The sequence below is a fragment of the Kogia breviceps genome, chromosome X, assembly GCF_026419965.1.
Source record: "Kogia breviceps isolate mKogBre1 chromosome X, mKogBre1 haplotype 1, whole genome shotgun sequence".
In the NCBI taxonomy this organism is placed as follows: Eukaryota; Metazoa; Chordata; class Mammalia; order Artiodactyla; family Physeteridae; genus Kogia; species Kogia breviceps.
Genome location: NC_081330.1, coordinates 71,443,024 through 71,462,094, shown reverse-complemented (window position 1 = coordinate 71,462,094; position 19,071 = coordinate 71,443,024). Strand labels below are relative to the sequence as shown.

Here is a 19,071-nt window from a genome sequence, read left to right as displayed (position 1 = left end):
CGTTGGGCAGTACGACAACTCTGCTAAGTAAGTGAAGTCACTCAAGGCTGTCTGGCTCTGGCAGAGTTGATTCCAGGAGTCATGGCCCTTCCTCTCTGCCAGGCTATTGGGGCTGGAATGAGCTGCTAAGCCAGCACAACCTGCCCCATGTCATTTATCCCACAGGGCTACAACGCTTGCAGTGAACAGCTTCGTGTGTGTGTGTGTGTGTGTGTGTGTGTGTGTGACACAGAGAGGGGGGGGTGAGAGGATTTACAGAGGGACTCATGGAAGGAGCCTTCTCATTGGCTGCCAAGGGTCCCCGCTCCAGTCTGTGAATCTCTGGGCTGCCAGCGCTACCCTCCCCTGGGAAGGCAAGGCAGGCGAAGGAGGGGAGAGTGGAGTGAGACTTCAGGTGTGTCTGACAAGGAGGCAGGTACACCTAGTGACCACATTGGGCATGCAAGAGGCATCTGGCTGTGTTTGTTCCCAGTCTGCAGCCTGGCAGCCTCGTGCTCTGCCCAGATTTCCTCAGTCAAGACTGGAGCCCAGAGTCCATTGGCAGCTGTCACTTACAGAACTGGATCCGTCCCCCAGCGGAGCAGGGAGCTGTGTCACTTAGAATTCCTGGGTAGCACATTCCTTCACTGGTCTCTGTCACACTCCCAGATTAGGCTCTGTTATTGGCCCCTCGCTCCTGCAAGCTTCTGCAGACAGAGCCGCAAGCTAGCGGCAGCAGAAATGACAGCACTGGGAACAGAGGCAGCCAGGGATGGTGAGGGCTGGCGAGACGGGTCCCCGAGGGCTCCCGTGCTGGCCCCGTCTGCAGAGGCAGATGTGGCGGGGGCCAAACTCGGGGCTCACTAGGGTTCTCCTGGAACCTGGGCTGCTCAACCTGAGTGGAGCACCAAGCAAGGGGGAGGGGGGAGGGAGGGGGAGAGAGAGAGAGGAAGGGAGGGAGAGAGGGAGGGAGAGAGAGGGAGAGAGATAGAGAGAGGCTGGGAGAAGCTCCTAGCAGGCTCTAGTCCAAGTGAGAGGGTCAGGTCTGGACAATTGTGTGCCAGGGGCACAAGTGGGATTTTGATGAGCCATGTGTGTGAGAAGCAAAGCTGAGGTGATGTAAGCACCTGGGGAGGAGCACAGACAGAGCAGGAGGAGGAGGGGGGGAGGAGGGGGAGGAGGAGGAGGAGGAAAAGGAGGAGGAGGAGGAGGCGGCGGCGGCAGCCACGGGGCGGCTGCCAGTCCAGAACAGAATGATGGGCAACTCTCACCACAAGCAACCGAGGAGTAAGAGCCAAAGCAGGATGCATTCAGCAACAGGTACTCTCTTCCCTTCCCTCCTTTTTCCGGGGCCCCTCCAACCAGGGCCTCCCCAGCTGCAGCCGCGCGGGGGCCCCTGACCCTTGGCGTGACTTTCAGGGGCTGGCAGGGGGCGGCGAGAGAGCCCGAGGGAGATGCCGGTGAACTCCCAGCTCCCCTGCTCCCGCGCCAGCCTGAATTGCATAAGTCAGAGCTCTCCGAGCTGGTAGGGGCCGGCCTCTTCGCCAGCAACCCCATGTAGCCTCTGGAGGGTAGCTGGAGCGTCAGGGAAGTGAGCAACGTGCTGTGGACTGAAGTTTATTGCTAGGACTGTGCTTTCTGTCTGCATCAGTAGGCAGAGACCTGGAACCATGCATGGCTTATCCTCTATGAGCCTCCTTTGTTATTCAAACCTCCATCTCCCCCAGCGGCCCCCACCCCCGCACTGTACACCTACACCTCTCCTGGCTCTACCTCCTATGCTGCATGCACGGAATGATCCAGATGAATCTGTTTCTTGCTGTGTAATGCCCTGCCCCCACCTTCTGCCCCAGCCCCGGCAGGGAGCTCTCCTCACCACAAGGACGAGAGGAGCCTATGCCAGCTTTGAGCTTGTTGCCTTCCTACCCTGGGCATGCCCTGCTTCGCCCCTGGGCCCTCTCCAAACAAGGACTCAAGGGTGCTGGCATAACTCCCCCCACCAACCCCTTCCTGGATGCTAACAGTGTGGAAATCAGGGACACAGGATCTGGAGACAACTTTTCCTAGCCCACCATCCCAGGCAGTGCAAGAGCAACGTGGACGTGACTTCTCTTGTCCCGTTCACCCCCCACCAACTCTTTTCCCTCCTGCTTTTCCCTTGGTCACTGGGAAGCAACTTCCACGGCTGCTTCAGATCAGGCCGCACACACTAGGGCCAGGGGTAGCTTCCCTGCCCTCCTCCCTCTGTCTTGATGGTGCCCCGTCCTCTCTCTTCTCAGTATCCCTCCTCACAGAGAAGCCCGTGGTTTTCATCTGTACCTGTTGGGGAGGCCCTCAACTACCATTCAGGCCAGCGGGAAGGAAGAAAAAGTTTTCGCTAAGTTTAATTCAAGTTTACCATAAGAAAGCAACAAATAGATAGGTGTCTTGCTGAAAATCTGCCATGCTCAGGCCCAGAGGGTTGCCTCTGCCTTTTCCTGGGGACTCAGCTGGCCGTCTGGTTGAGGGGAGTTGTCCAGGGCCGGCCAGTCCTAGGGGCAGCCCTAAAACGGGAGTCTTGCAGGGTGTAGTGGGGAGGGAAGCTACAAAACAAGTGACTTGGGATGTGCTGCCAGGCAGGGTGACTGCCACGGGGGCCCACCTGTCAGAGCAGGTCCTGGTTTAGCCTCCTGGATGGGCTGAATTGGTGACCCTGTGGTGGAATGAGCCAACGGCAAAGGTTCTGGGCATTACAGTTTCTTTGGAATCTTCTGGGGACACACTCTTCTAAGGACACCACTAAGTGAATGGCCCAACCACCACCTCCTGCTTCTCTGCCACAGAGCTGGAGGCTCAGGACCTGCTGGTTTTAAATGGAGATGCCTTGTACAGGCCAGTACAGGAGCTTGAGGATAACTTTCCACATAACTGCTGGTACTACAGCTTGGGACAGTTACTGGCTGCCATTTCATCTCTTAAAAACTGCTCTGCATCTTCAATGGCAGCTCCAATCCAGGATCATCCTGGAGGCAGTAGCTATGGGAGTAGCTTCTGGCTGCCTGAGGAGGTGGTCTCATGACCACTTCTCCCCCCACCCCTCACTCCACCTCCTGCCCCGCTTCGCCTCCTGACCCTTGCCTTCCCCCAGCACTGTACCTTCACACTCAGTATCCCTAGGCAGTCCCAGAAGCCTTGATTGAACATTCATGCCCACTGGGCTAACTAGAGAAAGCCTGGTTAGCCTCCTAGCCCCAGGCTGCCCACAGACTGCTCAAGGAGAGGAGGGAAACACAGGAGAAAGTTGGCTAGTGGCCTAAGGGAGGAAGTGAGGCCCTGGCCATGGGAGGCAGTTTGTCCTGAGGTCATGAGGAAAGGCTTTGTGGAGAAAGAAAGTACCTCTTCCATTGCCCACCCTTAATGCAAATTCCTTTTCTCAGAGCTCTGTCTCAGCCTGTATCTCCTCCTACTCTGCACCCTCTCCCCTGGTGGTCAAGGCCACACCCAGAGACCACCTCCAGAGGCTTGGCCTCCAAATCTCTACCTCCAGCTCAAACTAACATAGTCAACTGCTCCATCTCCACCTGAATATCACACGAGGACCTCACACTCAGCTGAGCACATCTTCTTGTACCGCCCTCTGCCCCTGAAGAGAAGCCCCCCTTTCTCTTTTCCATTTTCTCTTGGTGACACCACCATCTCTCCAGGAACCCAAACTAGAAAACTGGGAGTCATCTCCTCTTTCTCCCTCACCTCACACTTACAGTTTTCACTCATCCACCCACCCATTCATCCATTCATTCAACAAATCTTTATTGTTGAGTCTTCCTCTGAGACCTGGCAGCCCCTCCTCTTATCCCACTGTCAATGTCTGAGTCCAGGCCTTTGTTATCTCTGGCCCGTTCCAGAACTAGGCTCCCTGCCTCCGTATTTGCCCTTCTCCTGGCCATGCATAGCACAGCCCCCAGAATGATCTGCCCCTGAACTCCCCTTCTATGAAGCCAAGCCTCGCTAATTTGCAGAAGGGAGATCAGGATTGCTCCCAACATGTACCCTGCCTGTCCCAGGTGGCCCAGAGAATCACTTGCAGGTAGTATAGACAAAACTTTTTTTCACCTTTCAGAGTTCTGGATATATTTTAATGTGTATTAGGAAAAAATATAACTAACAAATCCAACCTGTGGTTTCTCATATATTTTTTATTAGGGCAAGATTAAGTGTTTTAAAAGTGAATCTTTTTTAATAAAATGGCTAAGTAAATAGTAGTATAGGTGCATTGAAAAATTTGAGAATGTAAAACAGGATTGCCCAAGGTTTGGGAAGCACCAGTTTCTAGGGTAAATTATATGTTCCTTAGCACAACTTAGAGACCTTCCATGATTGGACTCCACCTACTTCTCTGGCCTTACCTCCTGTCACTTCCTGCTGAACTTGATGATCCAGCCATCTTGAATAACTTGTGGTTTCCCAAATACACCATGCCCATTCAACACGTCCATGCTTTCACAAGTGCACTTTCCTCTGCCTGGACCCCTGCCTCTAACCACCTATCTTCTCTTGGCAATTTCCTAGTCATCCTTCAAAACCATGATTGGGTGTCACCTCTTCTTTAAAGCCTTACCTGACCGACCTCCTTCCTCCATACAAAATTAATTAGCAGAGTTCGTCCTTCCCTCCTCTGTACTAATTCGGGAACTTGTACATAATTTTATCGTTGCTGGTATTGTCTTGTTTTTTCAATGTGCTTTTCATCTGTCTTTTAAAAAATAAAGCCTTTTATTTTTAAGAGCAGTTTTAGGCTCACAGAAAAATTAAAGAGAAGGTATAGAGATTTCCCATATCCCCCCTACCCCCGCACATGCATAGTCTCCTGCATGATCAACATCCCCCACCAGAGTGGTACATTTGTTATAATTGATGAACCTACACTGACACATCATAATCACCCAAAGTCCATAGTTTACATTAGGTTCACTCTTGGTGTTGTACATTCTATGGGTTTGGAAAAATATATAATGACATGTATCCATCGTTATGGTATCATACAGAGTATTTTCACTGCCCTAAAAATCCTCCGTGCTCCACCTCCATCTCCCCTCCACCACCACCACCACCAATCATTCTAGCAACCACTGATCATTATAATATTAACATAGCTTTGACTTTTCCAGAATGTCATATAGTTGGAATCATGCAGTATGTAGCCTTTTCAGATTGGTTTCCTTCAGGCACTGTCTTTTTTATGGTTGTTATTGCATGCTTATCTGCCCTAGTAAAATGTGAGCTTTTCTAAGGCAAGGGCTAAAATTTGTTTACCAGAGGATGGAGAAAAGTTGTTGACCAGGCCTTGGAAGGCTTGGGTTCTCATCTCTCTTGCCTGTGAACCAGCAGGGTGATCTTAGGCAAGTCATTCACCTCTGTTACCTCCATCCTTCAGCTATAAAAGCTATAAATCCTTAAAGGTGATCCTTAGCACACACATACCCCACCCCACCCCTGCCAAAGGGGGCTTGGGAAGATGTGGCGTCAGATGCTAGGAAGCTTTTAGAAAGTTGGGATTGCTTTTCAAATGAAACAAGTGATTATGATTGCAGATGGGGGAACACCATGGTCTTGCCCTGAGAATGGAAGCGGAAGTGAGCGTGGCATGTGTGGGGGACCGTGGGGAGCTGCCAGTGCAGCTACAAAGCTGGTGGAGGTGGGGGATGGGGGCAGGGTAGTCACAGCATGTGGAAGCCCAACATGACCTTAGAGCATAGGTTGCTTTGACCCTGGAAAGACTTGTCTACCAGGCTCGTGCATTGGAATTGATTTCTCATCAACTTTCACACCCCCTTTCACCTCTTGAGTAAGTGTAGCCCTGTTGCCCTGTGAATCTGTATGGGGTGAGGGAAAATACATGCTAGTGCTGCCCTAACTACACAGCATGTGCATACCTGTGCACATATGAACCATCTATGTGAACCAGTATCCCACAGAGAAGAGACAGGGAACCAACATCACACACCTACTGTATGCCAGCACTTTAAAAAATTGAAGTATAGTTGATTTACAATGTTGTGTTAATTACTGCTATACAGCAAACTGATTCAGTTATACATATATATATATATACATTCTTTTTTTATATTCTTTTCCATTATGGTTTATCATAGGATACTGAATATAGTTCTCTGTGCTATACAGTAGGACCTTGTTGTTTATCCATCCTATATATAAATGCCAGCACATTTCATCCACAACTTTACTTAACCCTCAGAACAACCTCCAGGCAGGGAGTGGTTTTCTTTGCGGGGGGATTGTTTTTTGGAAAATGATAGAGAAACGTTTTATTTATTTTAATAATTAGCACATATTGCATTCAACTTCCCATTAGTATAGCTCCTATTTGTTCTGTGAAACAGTTTTCAAAAATGGTTTGCCTGGAGGTGAGATGACCAAGTCACAGTCTTGGACTTGATGAATCTCTCCTGGTAATGATCCACACCAACTTTCACTGCTCCCTTCCCCCCACCACCCCCACTCCCCTCCTTCTCCATGTACCTCTCACTTCCCATCTGCCCCCTTCTCCCCTTCTCTCCCAGAATGCCTCTGACCTGTACCTGCTGGGGGTAACCTCTGCTCATGGGTAGTCTTGTCTCTGCTGGTCAGACAGGGACTGTTGATGCCATTTTACAGAGGAGAAAACTGAGACTCAGGGGGTGAGGTCCCTCATGGTCCGATAACAAGGAAGTTGCAGAGCCAGGATTTGAGGCCAAGTCTGTCTGTTTATCAAGCTTGTGCCCATTGTGCCATGCCATTTGCTTTTCAGCATCTTTGCATCTGTGACAGGAGTTAGTAACGCTGGGGACCAGATACGGTGAAAGGAGGGTTCTGTGGTTCTGTGCTGGTAGAGCTAGCAGATCTCTATAGCAACAAGGACTGCAATTTCCAGCCTTGTAGAAGTCCCACCATATGTGTGTCTGATGACATGTTTGTGTTGTTGGAATAATTGAACTCATTTGAGGCTCCACGTTGGGTCCAGAAGCTAGAGCTGAGGATTCCTGAGATAGTGAGAAAGTGGGGGATTCTTGAATTTAAGCCCAAACCAGGTGTTGAGAGGGGCTTCTGATGCAGAGACAACTGGTATCATGCTTCTTTCCAACCCCTCTCCACCTCACCAAGCAACCACGCCGGTACTGTAAGCAAGGTGATCTGTGCTTCAGGATGAAAATGAGTCCACCATTCTCTCCTCTGTACCTAAACACAATGAGATCATCTCATTGCGTTTGTCAGGCATTTTCATAGTTGACCTGGCCCTTTCATAGCCACAAGCTTATGGAACTCTCAATCCTTGATTTCAGTATGATGGATGCTGAAGTGGCAGAGACTTATAAGGGAGTCAAGTGGTGTCTCTCCCCCTGGGGACCTTCTTCCCAAAGGCATAATTCCTAAGCCAACTTAATGAGCCCATTGGAAGGTATGGAGGAAGTTGAAACCCTAGGCCACCAAACAAAGTATTTCCTGGTGCTCCTCACCTCCCACAGCTGAGAGACATGTTGAAGGTAGAGGCATGGGCCCAGGGCTTGAGGCCAATCGTGATACTCCCACATTCCCTGGGCCAGAACTAGAAGGAAGCAAAAAGCGGGTATAAAAAAAGTACAGTGACCACCCTACTGTCAAATCATAGGGGAATGGCTAAGTGAACCTGATGCAACCAACCTCACTGAAGTGAGGCGGAGCTGCTAAAGAGCTAATTATGAAGATAGTTGAGCAATACGGACAATGCTCCTAGTAAAGTATAACATACAAAAGGCACGATACCAAATTTTATCTAGGCTGAGCTTTACAAACCCTGCAAAAAAGCATGTCTACACACGAGTGAGGGCTGGAAGGGAATTTGTGGAAAAAGCAAAACTTGATTTATTGTGGGTGGCAGACTTATTGGTGAATTTTTCTTTTCCCTTAGACTTCCATTAATGTTGTTATAATGTTTGTGCAAAGAAAAATAAAAACCATTAACATATAGAACAATTACCCTGACAAATCATTCTGTCAAGCTGAGAGACCAAATCATATCATGTCCCTGAGCCAGAAAATACACTTGAAAGACATAAATGCAAAAGTCGGCGTCTCTTTTTATGGAGAGAAGCAGCCACAGGGAACATGGAAATGTGTGGATTTAGTGTGGGAAACCTCAGGTTCGAATCCAAGCTCTGACCCTTGCTTAGGGTCTTTGGAGGAAGTTATTTTACTCCTGTAGCCTCAGTTTCTTCATCTGTCACGAGAGGATAATAATAATCACCACCACCACTTTACAGGGCTGTGGTGAGGAGAAAATGGCACAGGATGTTTTAAAGGGCTTTTTGTGTGAGGTGTAAAAATGCCGCACAGTGTAAAGCCTCATAATGGTAGAGATACAAAGACTTGGAAACAAAAGTAATAGGTACTCTTTGCCACTGTCCAACCTCAGTTGACAACAAAGCCAGGCTGGGCCTGTGCTGCTGGGTAGTTTCAGGTATCTTCTCTGATTGCAGGATGCCATTGAAATTTGATTAAGCAAGTGAAGCTTTCCAGTTTTAGCTATGGTTGGGGAATAACTGAGGCAATGTTGTCGGTTTTTCTCCTCTAAAATGCTTAAAATTCATGGAGAGATTAGAATCATTGATACAGAACATGGCAAAGAGTTCCACAGCTGCTTGGATTCTCAGCCAGACTTGGCCACGTACTAGCTGTAGGCCTTTAGGCAAGTGACCTAAGCTCTCGGAGTCTCCGTTGCCTCCTTGGTCTGGTAGGATTCATAGTGTCTACCTCATAGGGTGGTTGTGAGGATGAAACCAGGTGCTGCTTGCAAAGCCCCTGGCACATGGTAAGCAAGGAGCATGGGTGTGCTGCCATCATTACTGCCTAAAACTGTCAGAGTACGAGGGGTCTCTAGGGATCACCTGATTCTGAGCTTCTCAACAGGTGCCAAGAGGGGTGTGGAGGGAGTCCTGGGGGAGCACAGTGTGTACATATTATGATTTTTGCATGTCAACGTTAAAAAGCCTTCCATGGGAAAAGTAGACATTTTGTCTATCATGGTGGGACCCAGGTATTTTAAAAGGTGAGATATGCTTTTGGAAACCACTTATCTCCCACAAACCTTTCATTTTATAGACCCACACAAGTGAGGTGATGTGCCCACAGTTACCTAGCTACAGAGATGAGATTGATGTGGGTCACAGTCTAGCTGCTCTCCGCCCCCGCTACCCCCACCCACCACTGTTACCAGTGCCCAAGAGATGTCCCCGTGGCCTCTGGGATTTCCTCATCACTCTGGTGGAGACACACTGTGCCACGCTGGCCATGTGACCAAACTGGGAGAAAACAGACAAAGTTCTGACATGGAGAAGAGGCAAAAATGATGCTTGAGATGAGAAGGAAAGATGTCCCTGGAAGGGGGTCCTGCATGCTGACGGGTCAGCTCTGCATCACCCCTGGACAGTACTTCCAAACAATCTGGGCTGACATGGCCTCCTAAGGGCCATCTGCATCCCTGTCGAGTAAATGGTCTTTGATGAAACCCTCATCTCTCCCAGCAGCAGATTTTCTATTTAACAATCTCCTGTCAAATTCTCCAAGAGCACACATGGAGGGCTGTGGGGTCCCAGAAGCGGGATGAGGCTCCCAACTGCTCCCTGCCACCCGAGTGGAGTGTGTTCTCTGCCTCTCGTTTCTGGCATTGGGGAAGGTGGCACAGAGCCACCTCTGTGAATTCCTTTTGTGGAATTTGTAGACCTGGAGGTTGGAGGATGGGGCAGGGGGGCACGGTTTGCTGGTTAGCCCCTTTAGGCTTGCCTTGGAGAAGATGTGCCCCTCTCCTGTGCCACACAGGAGATAAAAGGCACATACCATGTCTAGCATACTGCTCCTCTGAGATATTCTCACCCACCCAGCAGCCTGAAACCTTGTTCTTGCTTTGGGGGCCTGGCTTCTGGGATTTCTGACTTTCGTGGCTTAGCTCCTCACATTTCTGCCCTTACTTTTGTTGCGGAACACTGATGCTTACCCCATCTCCTTTTCCAGACTCTTGACTACCCCTGCCCCTGTACCATGGCTGTCTTCCTGGACATCTACCCCAACCTTTGGTTCTGTCACCAGCTCTTTCCTATTCTTTGGGTGCTTCAGGGCCTGGCTTGGGGGGGCAGGAGATGTCTACTCAAGGTAAAGGACAAAAGGGGAAAGTTTGAGATCTCTTTCAGTGGCCACCCAAGCCAGAGTCCTGATCCAGAGAGCCCAAGGTCACACTGCTGGTTCTGAGGATGAAGACAGCCCCTTCCCCCACCATCATCAGGCCTCCAACCCCCCAAAAATGAAGTCTGTGTTGTGGAAACTGACACACACCAATCATTTCTCCACCCAGGGACAATAGTTTGCCCTGACTCCAGCCAGAAGAACTCAAAAACCTGAGTTGAGAAACAAAAGGCAGATATCAGCCGAGACTCTAACTGTGGAGTCTTCCCACCCCAAACAATGTGGCTCTGCTCATGCGTGGTGGTGGTTCCTATCACAGCAACAGCAGCCAGCTCCAGCCTAGAGGAGCCCAGGTGAGAAGCAGCTGCTGAGGGGGATGACAGAATCCAGCCTGTGCAAGGCAGGCCAGGGATGATAGCTGATGGGAGACTAAGCTGAGGACAGGACCACCAACATTTTTGAAGGGAGGTTCTCCTGAGCCTTAGGTGGACTTCCAGGAGAGACAGTAGAAGACACAGGCCAGTCCCAGCAAAGCTTCTATCAAACTAGGCAGCATCCTGAGCACTTTGCAGATATTAACTCATTTGATCCACACAACAACCTGATGATATAGGGACTTTTATTATCTTTTAAAAGGATGTATAGTTTAGAAACTGTAGATTATATAACTAATCTATAGATTAGAAACTGAGGCTCAGAGAGGGTAAGTAACTTGTCCAAGGGTGCACAAGTGAGACTGGGATTCAAGTCCAGGCAGTAGGGCTCCCAAGTCTGTCTTCTTAACTACTCTGCTAAGCTGCCAACATAGGGGAGCTAAGAGAGTCAGGCCATTTTTCCCTCTACCCACTAGCTGGGCTAAGACTGGACTTCAGTCTCTACCAAGAACTAGTGTGATGATTCTCAGCCTGGGGAGATTCAAAACACTATCAACTCCTGGGCACCACCCCTGAGAAATTCTGGTTTAATTGGTCTGAGATGAAGTCCAGCCTTCAGCGGGTGTGGAGGGTAGGATGAGAGACAATTTTGATGGAAGCTCCTCGACTTAAAAACACACAGCATGAGCTTCCCTGGCGGCACAGTGGTTAAGAATCCGCCTGCCAATGCAGGGGACATGGGTTCGAGCCCTGGTCCGGGAAGATCCCACATGACACGGAGCAGCTAAGCCCGTGTGCCACAACTGCTGAGCCTGCGCTCTAGAGCCCGTGAGCCACAACTACTGAAGCCCGCATGCCTGGAGCCCATGCTCCACAATAAGAGAAGCCACCGCAATGAGAAGCCCATGCAATGCAACGAAGAGTATCTCCCCTCGCCGCAACTAGAGAAAGCCCGCACACAGCAATGAGGACCGAATGCAGCCAAAAATAAATAAAATAAAAATAAATAAATTTATTTTTAAAACCCAGCAATTTTGACACAAAAATAATAAACGAACATATATATCTATATATAAAACACACACACACACACACACACACACACACACACAGAATCTCTCCCATCTTGACAAACATCTAACTCCCAGCCATAGCTCTGCCTCTCCCTCTAACTATGGCTCTCTTTCCTCTCTAACCACAGCCAGACTCCCTGAGGGGTCTCCCCTTCCCTGCCGTTTCCCTCCCTAACCTGTTGTCTTCTGGCCTCTGGAAGCTGGCCTTGCCAAGCTACCCTTTCAGTGTTGCAACAGTGCATATTCACTGCTTGGTCCTCAGCCTACTTAAATTCATGAATGCAATTGATGATGTCAATAGGTTCTTGCTCCTAGAAGCTAACCTTCTGCCAACCTTGGGGGCACAACCCATTGTCCTTGTCTGGAAATTTCATGTCAGTCTTTTTTCTTTTTTTTGCAATACTCGGGCCTCTCACTGCTGTGGCCTCTCCCACTGCGGAGCACAGGCTCCGGACGCGCAGGCTCAGCGGCCATGGCTCACGGGCCCAGCCGCTCCGTAGCATGTGGGATCTTCCCGGACCAGAGCACAAACCCGCGTCCCCTGCATCGGCAGGCGGACCCTCAACCACTGCGCCACCAGGGAAGCCCCCATGTCAGTCTTTTTGGATGGGTTTTTGTCCCAAGCCACACAAATATGTTCTGAGAATGGGGCCTCCAGAGACCCACAGCCCTGCCCTCGAGGAGATGAGAGTCTTGTCAGCACAAGAGGGGCTCAGCATCCTTGTACTTGAGGCAACAAGGTGGTTCCTCCAGTGGAGGCCCCCAACTCCCTCCCTCAAGCTGCCTCCCTGACTCTTTGCACCTCTGGCAAAAATGGGAAAGAGAACAAAGCTCCGGCTAGGTCTTCACTCTGTGAGCAAGAACCCATGATGCCTGTCTTCCAGTTAAAAGCCAGTTACTGGGACAGGGCGCTGTCCGTCCGCCTGTGCTCTTTTTGCCAGGTATGGTCATAGACTTCCTCTGCAATGAGCTTCTGGCACACATGGCTTATTTCCCAGGACCTTGTCTTTCTAAACACACAGAAACAAATTTGAACAAGATATGTTTTAAATGTTTTAAAGCCAGCAATTCTCTCCTGCTTTGTGTCCTGGGAAATAGGCTTTGCTAGAATTTGCAGCACTGATTCTAGAATGCTGGCAGGGTGGAGGTGGGAGGAGCAGTGAGGAAGGACAGCAGGGTTCTCCACTTGATGCTATGGAGAGCAAAGTTGGACTCTGAGTCTCACTATTCTCTGGCTGTTGGACCTTGTGAAAGCCCCTTTCCCTCTTGGAGCCTCAGTTTCCTCCCCATTTACTGGGGCTCATAATCATTGGCTCCTCTGTCTGTGGCGAGGATGCTGGGACATGACCCTTATATGCTGGAGGCGTGATCCTCTGCCAGGGTAGGCACTCTGCTAGGAGTTGGGGAAACTGAATTGAATTGTGTTCGGCCATAGTGCACAGCCTTGTTCCAGGCCAAGAGAGAAAGTGTGTGTGCAAGAGAGACTTGCAAAAAACAAGGCCTATCTCTCTGCACGTCTCTCCTCTGGGAAGGAAGGGGCCCGCACAGTGACAATAGACCAGGGGCGCTGACTCAGACAGCCAGTTCCTGCTCATTTCCCCTCACTGTAGGACAGCAGCCGAGCGGGAGGTCAGCCCTCTGTGTGGCTCTGATTTGGGCCTTTGGCCAAGAACCTTTCCTAGAGAAAGACAAGACCAACTCACAGACAGGTCTCGCTGTGACGGGGCAGACTGGACCACTGTGGCTGTGGGCAGGCAAGTGGGGGCAGTGGGGAGTGAAAAAGGACAGAGAGGAGACTCACTCTGAATCCTGCTTCACTTTCCCTGGGCTGGGCAGCCTGGGAACAACTCTACAGGCAACAGAGCATGTGACCGATAGGGCCAAACTGACCCAGCCAGGGTGCTGGGAAACGGGGTTCAGGAAGAGTCCCTGGGTGTCTGCTGAGGAGCCTGGGGACAGGGTTCAGAACAGTGTGGAGCCCCTCGGCTCCCTGCCCTCAGTGTGGGCTCACCACACGCTTCTCCCTTGCATGAGGAGTTGCTGGATGTGGAGTCTTGGTCGTCCACACCGCTAGGATGGAGAGAGCCGAGGCTATCACCCTCTTCTGGAGCCGGGGAGGTGAGTCGGAGAGGAACAGGGTCGCATGCTCAGCAGAGGGGGCGTGGGGAGGAATCGGGGCTCACTGAGGGGGATGGTCGTGCACTCAGAGCTGTCCTGAGGCAGCCTGGGCCTCCTGGGGGGGGGGAGATGGGTTCCTTTAGTGCTAGAAACATGTGAGGAGAGGCAGGATAACTGCTTGGCAGAGGGGCTATAAAAGGAATTCAAAATTGGGTGGCTCTGGAGGAGGAGAGGGTGGATGTGATCACATCCCAACCCTGATAATCTGGGATTCTAGAGGGATAAGAAAAGTGACTGAAGAATTATAAGTGTATGTGTCAGAAATACTATCTCTCATTTTCTGTAAATCAACTTAACATGCTCTCTGAAGCCTTGTCCCTTGCATGGTAGAAAATGCCTTTTCAGTCAATCTCGGGGCTTTGCCCACCTCCTGGAGTCCTGCTAAAATGCTGATTTTTTTTTTGCACTACCAAAGCATGCGGACGGGAGGGGGCAGGAAAGGGGTGCCTATCACTGGTCATCTGTCAACACAGGTTACTGCCAAGGGACCAAGTGCTTTCTAAGCTCAGTTCAAGCCAGACCTCCTGGCAGTAGCATGGAATCAATTTCAGGGTCCTGAGCCACACCAGGGGACCCCTCTTTGGTTTGTGTGAAGAGGATGTTGCCTGCACTTGACAATGTACTAGAAGCTCTAGTTACGGCTGCAGAGGTAGCTGGCAGGAGCAAGGGTTGGTCCTCTGTGGTAGGCTCAAAAGGAGCTTATGAGCTAAAGGAGTTTGAAAAGCAGAGTGATGGCACTGAGAACTCAATACTGTGAGGACTACGTGCTGTTTGGCATGGAGAAGAAACAGAGGAAAGTGGTCTTTGGTCTTCAGGTCTTTGAGGGTCTGTCACAGGGTGAAGGGAATAGATGGGGGCTGAGGGGGGCTCAGGAGGCAGAGCTGTATGACCTGTGGACAAGGAGGAACTCTCTAACAGACTCTCCATGGGCTGCCTTACAAAGGAGTAAGGAGTCTGGGTGTCTCTGGGAAGTAACAGAGCGAGCCCTAGAGAAGACAAGGGCAAGTGAGAGCTGGTCTTCTTCTTCCAAGGAGGGAGGGGTGGAGGGAGGGAGGCACCAGGGGCACCTGGCCTGCAGGGCCGGCCCCATCCTGCACTGGGTTCTCTCCTCCCACTCCTCTGGTCCAACACTCCCATCTCCCTCCCTGCTGCTGGGCTCCCTGCTTCCACTCTTGCCCCTCTCCAACCCATTCTCCACTTTGCACATGCTGTGAGACCTTATAAAACAGCCCCGGCTGCTAAAAATCTTCCAGTGGCCACCCACCACCCACTGGTGCAAGTCCAGATTTATTTCTCTTCTCTATTGCCTCCTTTCTACTCTCTAAAAACAGAGCAGAGATAAGATCGTTTCTCACTCTAACGCAACTCTGACATTTCATAAATCTATGTCCTAGACAGCTGGAAAGGGCTATATTTAACCTTCCGCCTTGTAGTTTATAATGGAGGGACTTGCTTAAGGAGCTGCCTTCTAACGCTGCCACAGGAGATTAGTGCCTTTTCTTTGTTCTCTGCAAAGCCACAGCCAGCCTTTCCCTCCAGCGGGTGCAGGCCACTTGCCCCAGAGCACCCACCATCCCCTCTGTCTCTTGGTGAGAGAGGTCCCCGTCCCACCCCCTGTAGTGTGCCCCCTCAGCTTTCTTATCTGAAAATACCTGAAAGACTGCTTATGAACCCCAGAGCCCAATAAGTGGGACAGCAGGTGAGCACAAGAATAGATCAGAGGACGGGCTATGAGGGGTGGGCTGGGCTAGGGGAGGGAGCCAGGAGAGAAGAAAATGTCTTGTCAGGGGTCTGGTTGTGGCCACAGAAAGGGGAAAGGGATTAATGCTGAGTAATGTGCCGGACTCTGTATATGATACTTTGCATACGTTGCCTTGTGCGATCCTCACAGCATTCCTAGGAGGCAGGTGCTAATAGTACCCGCATCATCTCCAGAGGCGGGATGGGCTCAGAGCAGTTCAGTGACTTTACCCAAAGTCAGACACAGCTAGAAAGTGACAGAACCAGGATTGAGCCCAGGCCTGTCAAACTCCAAAGCCTGGTGGTGAACAGTATGGAGGTTCCTTAAAAAACTAAAAATAGAATTACCATATGACCCAGCAATCCCACTACTGAGTATATACCCATAATTCAAAACCATAATTCCAAAAGACACTTGCACCCCAATGTTCATTGTAGCACTATTTACAATAGCCAGGTCATGGAAGCAACCTAAATGCCCATTGACAGACGAATGGATAAAGAAGATGTGGTATATATATACAATGGAATATTACTCAGCCATAAAAGGGAACAAAATTGGATCATTTGTAGAGATGTGGATGGATCTAGAGGCTGTCATACAGAGTGAAGTAAGTCAGAAAGGGAAGAACAAATATCATATATTAATGCATATATGTGGAACCTAGAAAAATGATACAGATGAACCGGTTTGCTGGGCAGAAATAGAGATACAGATGTAGAGAACAAACATATGGACACCAACGGGGGAAAGTGGCGGGGGCGCTGGTGGTGTGATGAATTGGGAGATTTGGATTGACATATATACACTAATATGTGTAAAATAGATAACTAATAAGAACCTGCTGTATAAAAACATAAATAAAATAAAAAATTCAAAAATTCAAAAAAATGAAAGCCCGGTGGCTTTGCCCAGTCCCGGGACACCTCTGGCTGTGTCGGTACTGCCCTTTAGGGCAGTTCTCCCTCATTTCTTTGGGTATCTTTTGCATATGCTTGAGCCCCTTGCAGGCTCTGTCCACACTGCCCACTGCGCAGGCCCCAGGCCCACCTCAACCTCTGCCCCTAGCTGTGGAGCCCAGCCCAGGAGGTCTTTTGATGGTGCCCCCGTGCTCTCAGGCCTGATGGGCTGACTTCCCCCTATCTCTGCTTCCACATTCTGTTCTCTTCTGCCTCACAGATAGCAGCTACTAGGACCAGGAGTCTCAAGCAATAGGCTATATGATTCTTTGTTCCATGTCTGCCCACTAGACCACTAACACTAACACCCTCTGTGGGCTTAGACAAATTGTGTCCCTCCTCTGGTCCCAGTTTCCCCACCTGTAAAGTGGGAAGATAGGGTGCTCTGTAAAGGCCCTCACAGTTCTAAGAACCTGGAATGCCCAGGGTCCTGCCCCTCTCCAGGCCCCACCCTTTCTGCTTTCTCTCGCACTATATGGAGAATGATGGTCGCCACAGGCACTAGTTTAGAAACCTTCACTAAGCCAATGAAAGGGCAGCTACATCAGAATGACTGCCCCAGAGCCAATGGACAAAGCAATCAAGTGGTAATAACAACCACATTTGTAGGGCACTTTATTGTTTACCAACTGTTCTCATAGCCAGCCGAGCGCTAGGGAGGGGGACGCCAAAGTGATCTTAATGGTACGTGGTGCATCTTTAAAAAACATTAAATTACATGGTGAGAAAATGATTCTTGCTTCCTTCTCTTTCCAGCTTTCTGATTACATCAAGGAGAAAGTCTCAGTGTGATGCTATTCTTCACCCTGTGTAATGCTTGCTAATCTTCTTTCAGAACAGAGCTAGAGCAGGCCTCAGGCTCAAAGACAAAGACAGGCAATGATATCTACATAGAATTTAATTACTCTGTTCTGTTCCCATTGTATTTATTTTTACAATTACTTTCTATTTCTGGCAAAAGATCCTCTTTTTTGTTTTGGTTCTTGGGTGCCATATAAAAAATTTTTTAATATATATTAATTAAGGCAAAAAAATTCATGTCAAGAAAAAGATGAAGTGAATAGCAAATAGAACCAGCAGTGCGCAGATATGGCAAAACTTGTCAAAGTGGTTCCTAAATGGCTGAAGCTTGGGCAACACTGGAAGGTGGCAGTTGTTCAGCACCAAGTTCCTTAGTGTGACCCATAGCGCCCTGCACAGTCTACACCCACTAGTGTCCCAGAATTTGTTGTTCCTTACTCCTTTCCCTCCCACACCCTACACCCTTTCACACCTGCCAGCCTTTGCACATGCTGTACCCTGTATCTGGAGTGCCTCTCCCACATCCCTTGTCCACCCATCAAACCCTAACTCAGCCTTCAAGACTCAGTTTAAATGTTACCTCCTCTAGGGAGCTTTCCTTCAGCTAAGCAGTAGGTTCATTTATTTCTCTATTATAGTCTCTCCCATGGCTATAATTATGTGCTTCCAGGCTGATATCTTCTACCCTATTGGTTCCAAATACATTTTATAAGAAAGAGAGAGAGAGAGAAAGGAATAAAAATGTAACTGTGAGTAAGGCCTGGGCACAGTGACTGGGCCTTGGGGACTGTTACAGCTCCTGGGATCACATGGAATTGAGACTTCCCAGATGCTGAGCCAGAGCCTACACAGGCCACAAATCTGGCTCAGGAGCTGCCTCTGGGGGATGGTTGCTGGCTGCATGTAAGTTTACTGGGAGCCTTTGGGATCAACACATGGGATCTAAGAGGAGGAGGCAGGATTGGTTCGATGGAGAAGGTTGGGCTGGGACAGCTCATAACAGCCTCAGCTGACCCTGTGAGAGCTCTGGAACTGGGTTGGCCCTTCAGAGTTGTTCTGAGTTAGGGTGAAGGGCCCAGGCATTGACACCAGCCCATATGGACCAGTTATTAGATGCAGGCTGGTCCCAGGGAAGGAGCGTGGTCTTGGGCGAGGCAGCACTGGTCTGAGGAGGCGGATGGGCAATCCTTGAAGAGGACTGTCAGCCAACAGTGCTCAGTCCTGGGGGAGTCTTGGGGGGCATCGCTGTGTGCACGAAAGCAGCCTTGTCTTGCCCCCTGGGACTTCAGTGCTGGGAGGGCAGGGAGAATAGAGCAGTGGTTTGAAGGGCAGAATGTAGCTGTCAAGAGTTGGTGGCTGGAAGAGCCTAGTAAATGTTTGTTAAAAATTGAATGGCTGAGTATGAGGTTCAAGGCAACGTGCTTAGAGGCAAGGAGGATACAGAGGCAAACAAGTCACAGGGAACTTCTGGTATAATTGGGGTGACAGATATGGAAAAAAAACTATTCCAGAACAATGTGTGTAGGGGCTACAATGTGTCCCACAGACCACGCTGCCACAGCATCTCATTCTTGCTTCTCTTGGAAGCCTTATCTTACCACCCTTCTGACAACGCTCTAAGGCATAAATTCTTGTCTTCACTCTTCACATGTGAAAATTGACATCCAGGGATTTTCTCTAGAACTCACTGCCGCTTAGATCCCCCAAGCGGGTGGACCTAAACCACCCAGCCCCTCTCCAAGCCACATGCAGTCCTTTGCAAAGTGCTTATTACA

General features: G+C 49.8%; 1 protein-coding gene across 10 annotated transcripts in view; it reads left to right on the top strand.

The window, feature by feature from the left end:
* The first annotated feature begins 1,232 nt into the window (after positions 1-1,232).
* The window catches only part of NHSL2 (NHS like 2), a 92,270-nt gene continuing 74,431 nt past the window's right edge, over positions 1,233-19,071 (top strand). For 5 of the 10 annotated variants that reach the window (XR_010838689.1, XR_010838688.1, XR_010838687.1 and 2 more), the window contains exon 1: positions 1,233-1,299. Coding sequence is in view for 6 of the 10 variants with exons in the window: in XM_067023616.1 (XP_066879717.1) it covers positions 1,233-1,299 (67 nt within the window). In the remaining 4 variants the exon portion in view is untranslated. Of the gene's footprint in view, positions 1,300-13,233; positions 13,736-19,071 lie in introns of those variants that run through there. The other 5 variants (XM_067023622.1, XM_067023619.1, XM_067023621.1 and 2 more) reach the window with 3 other exon arrangements.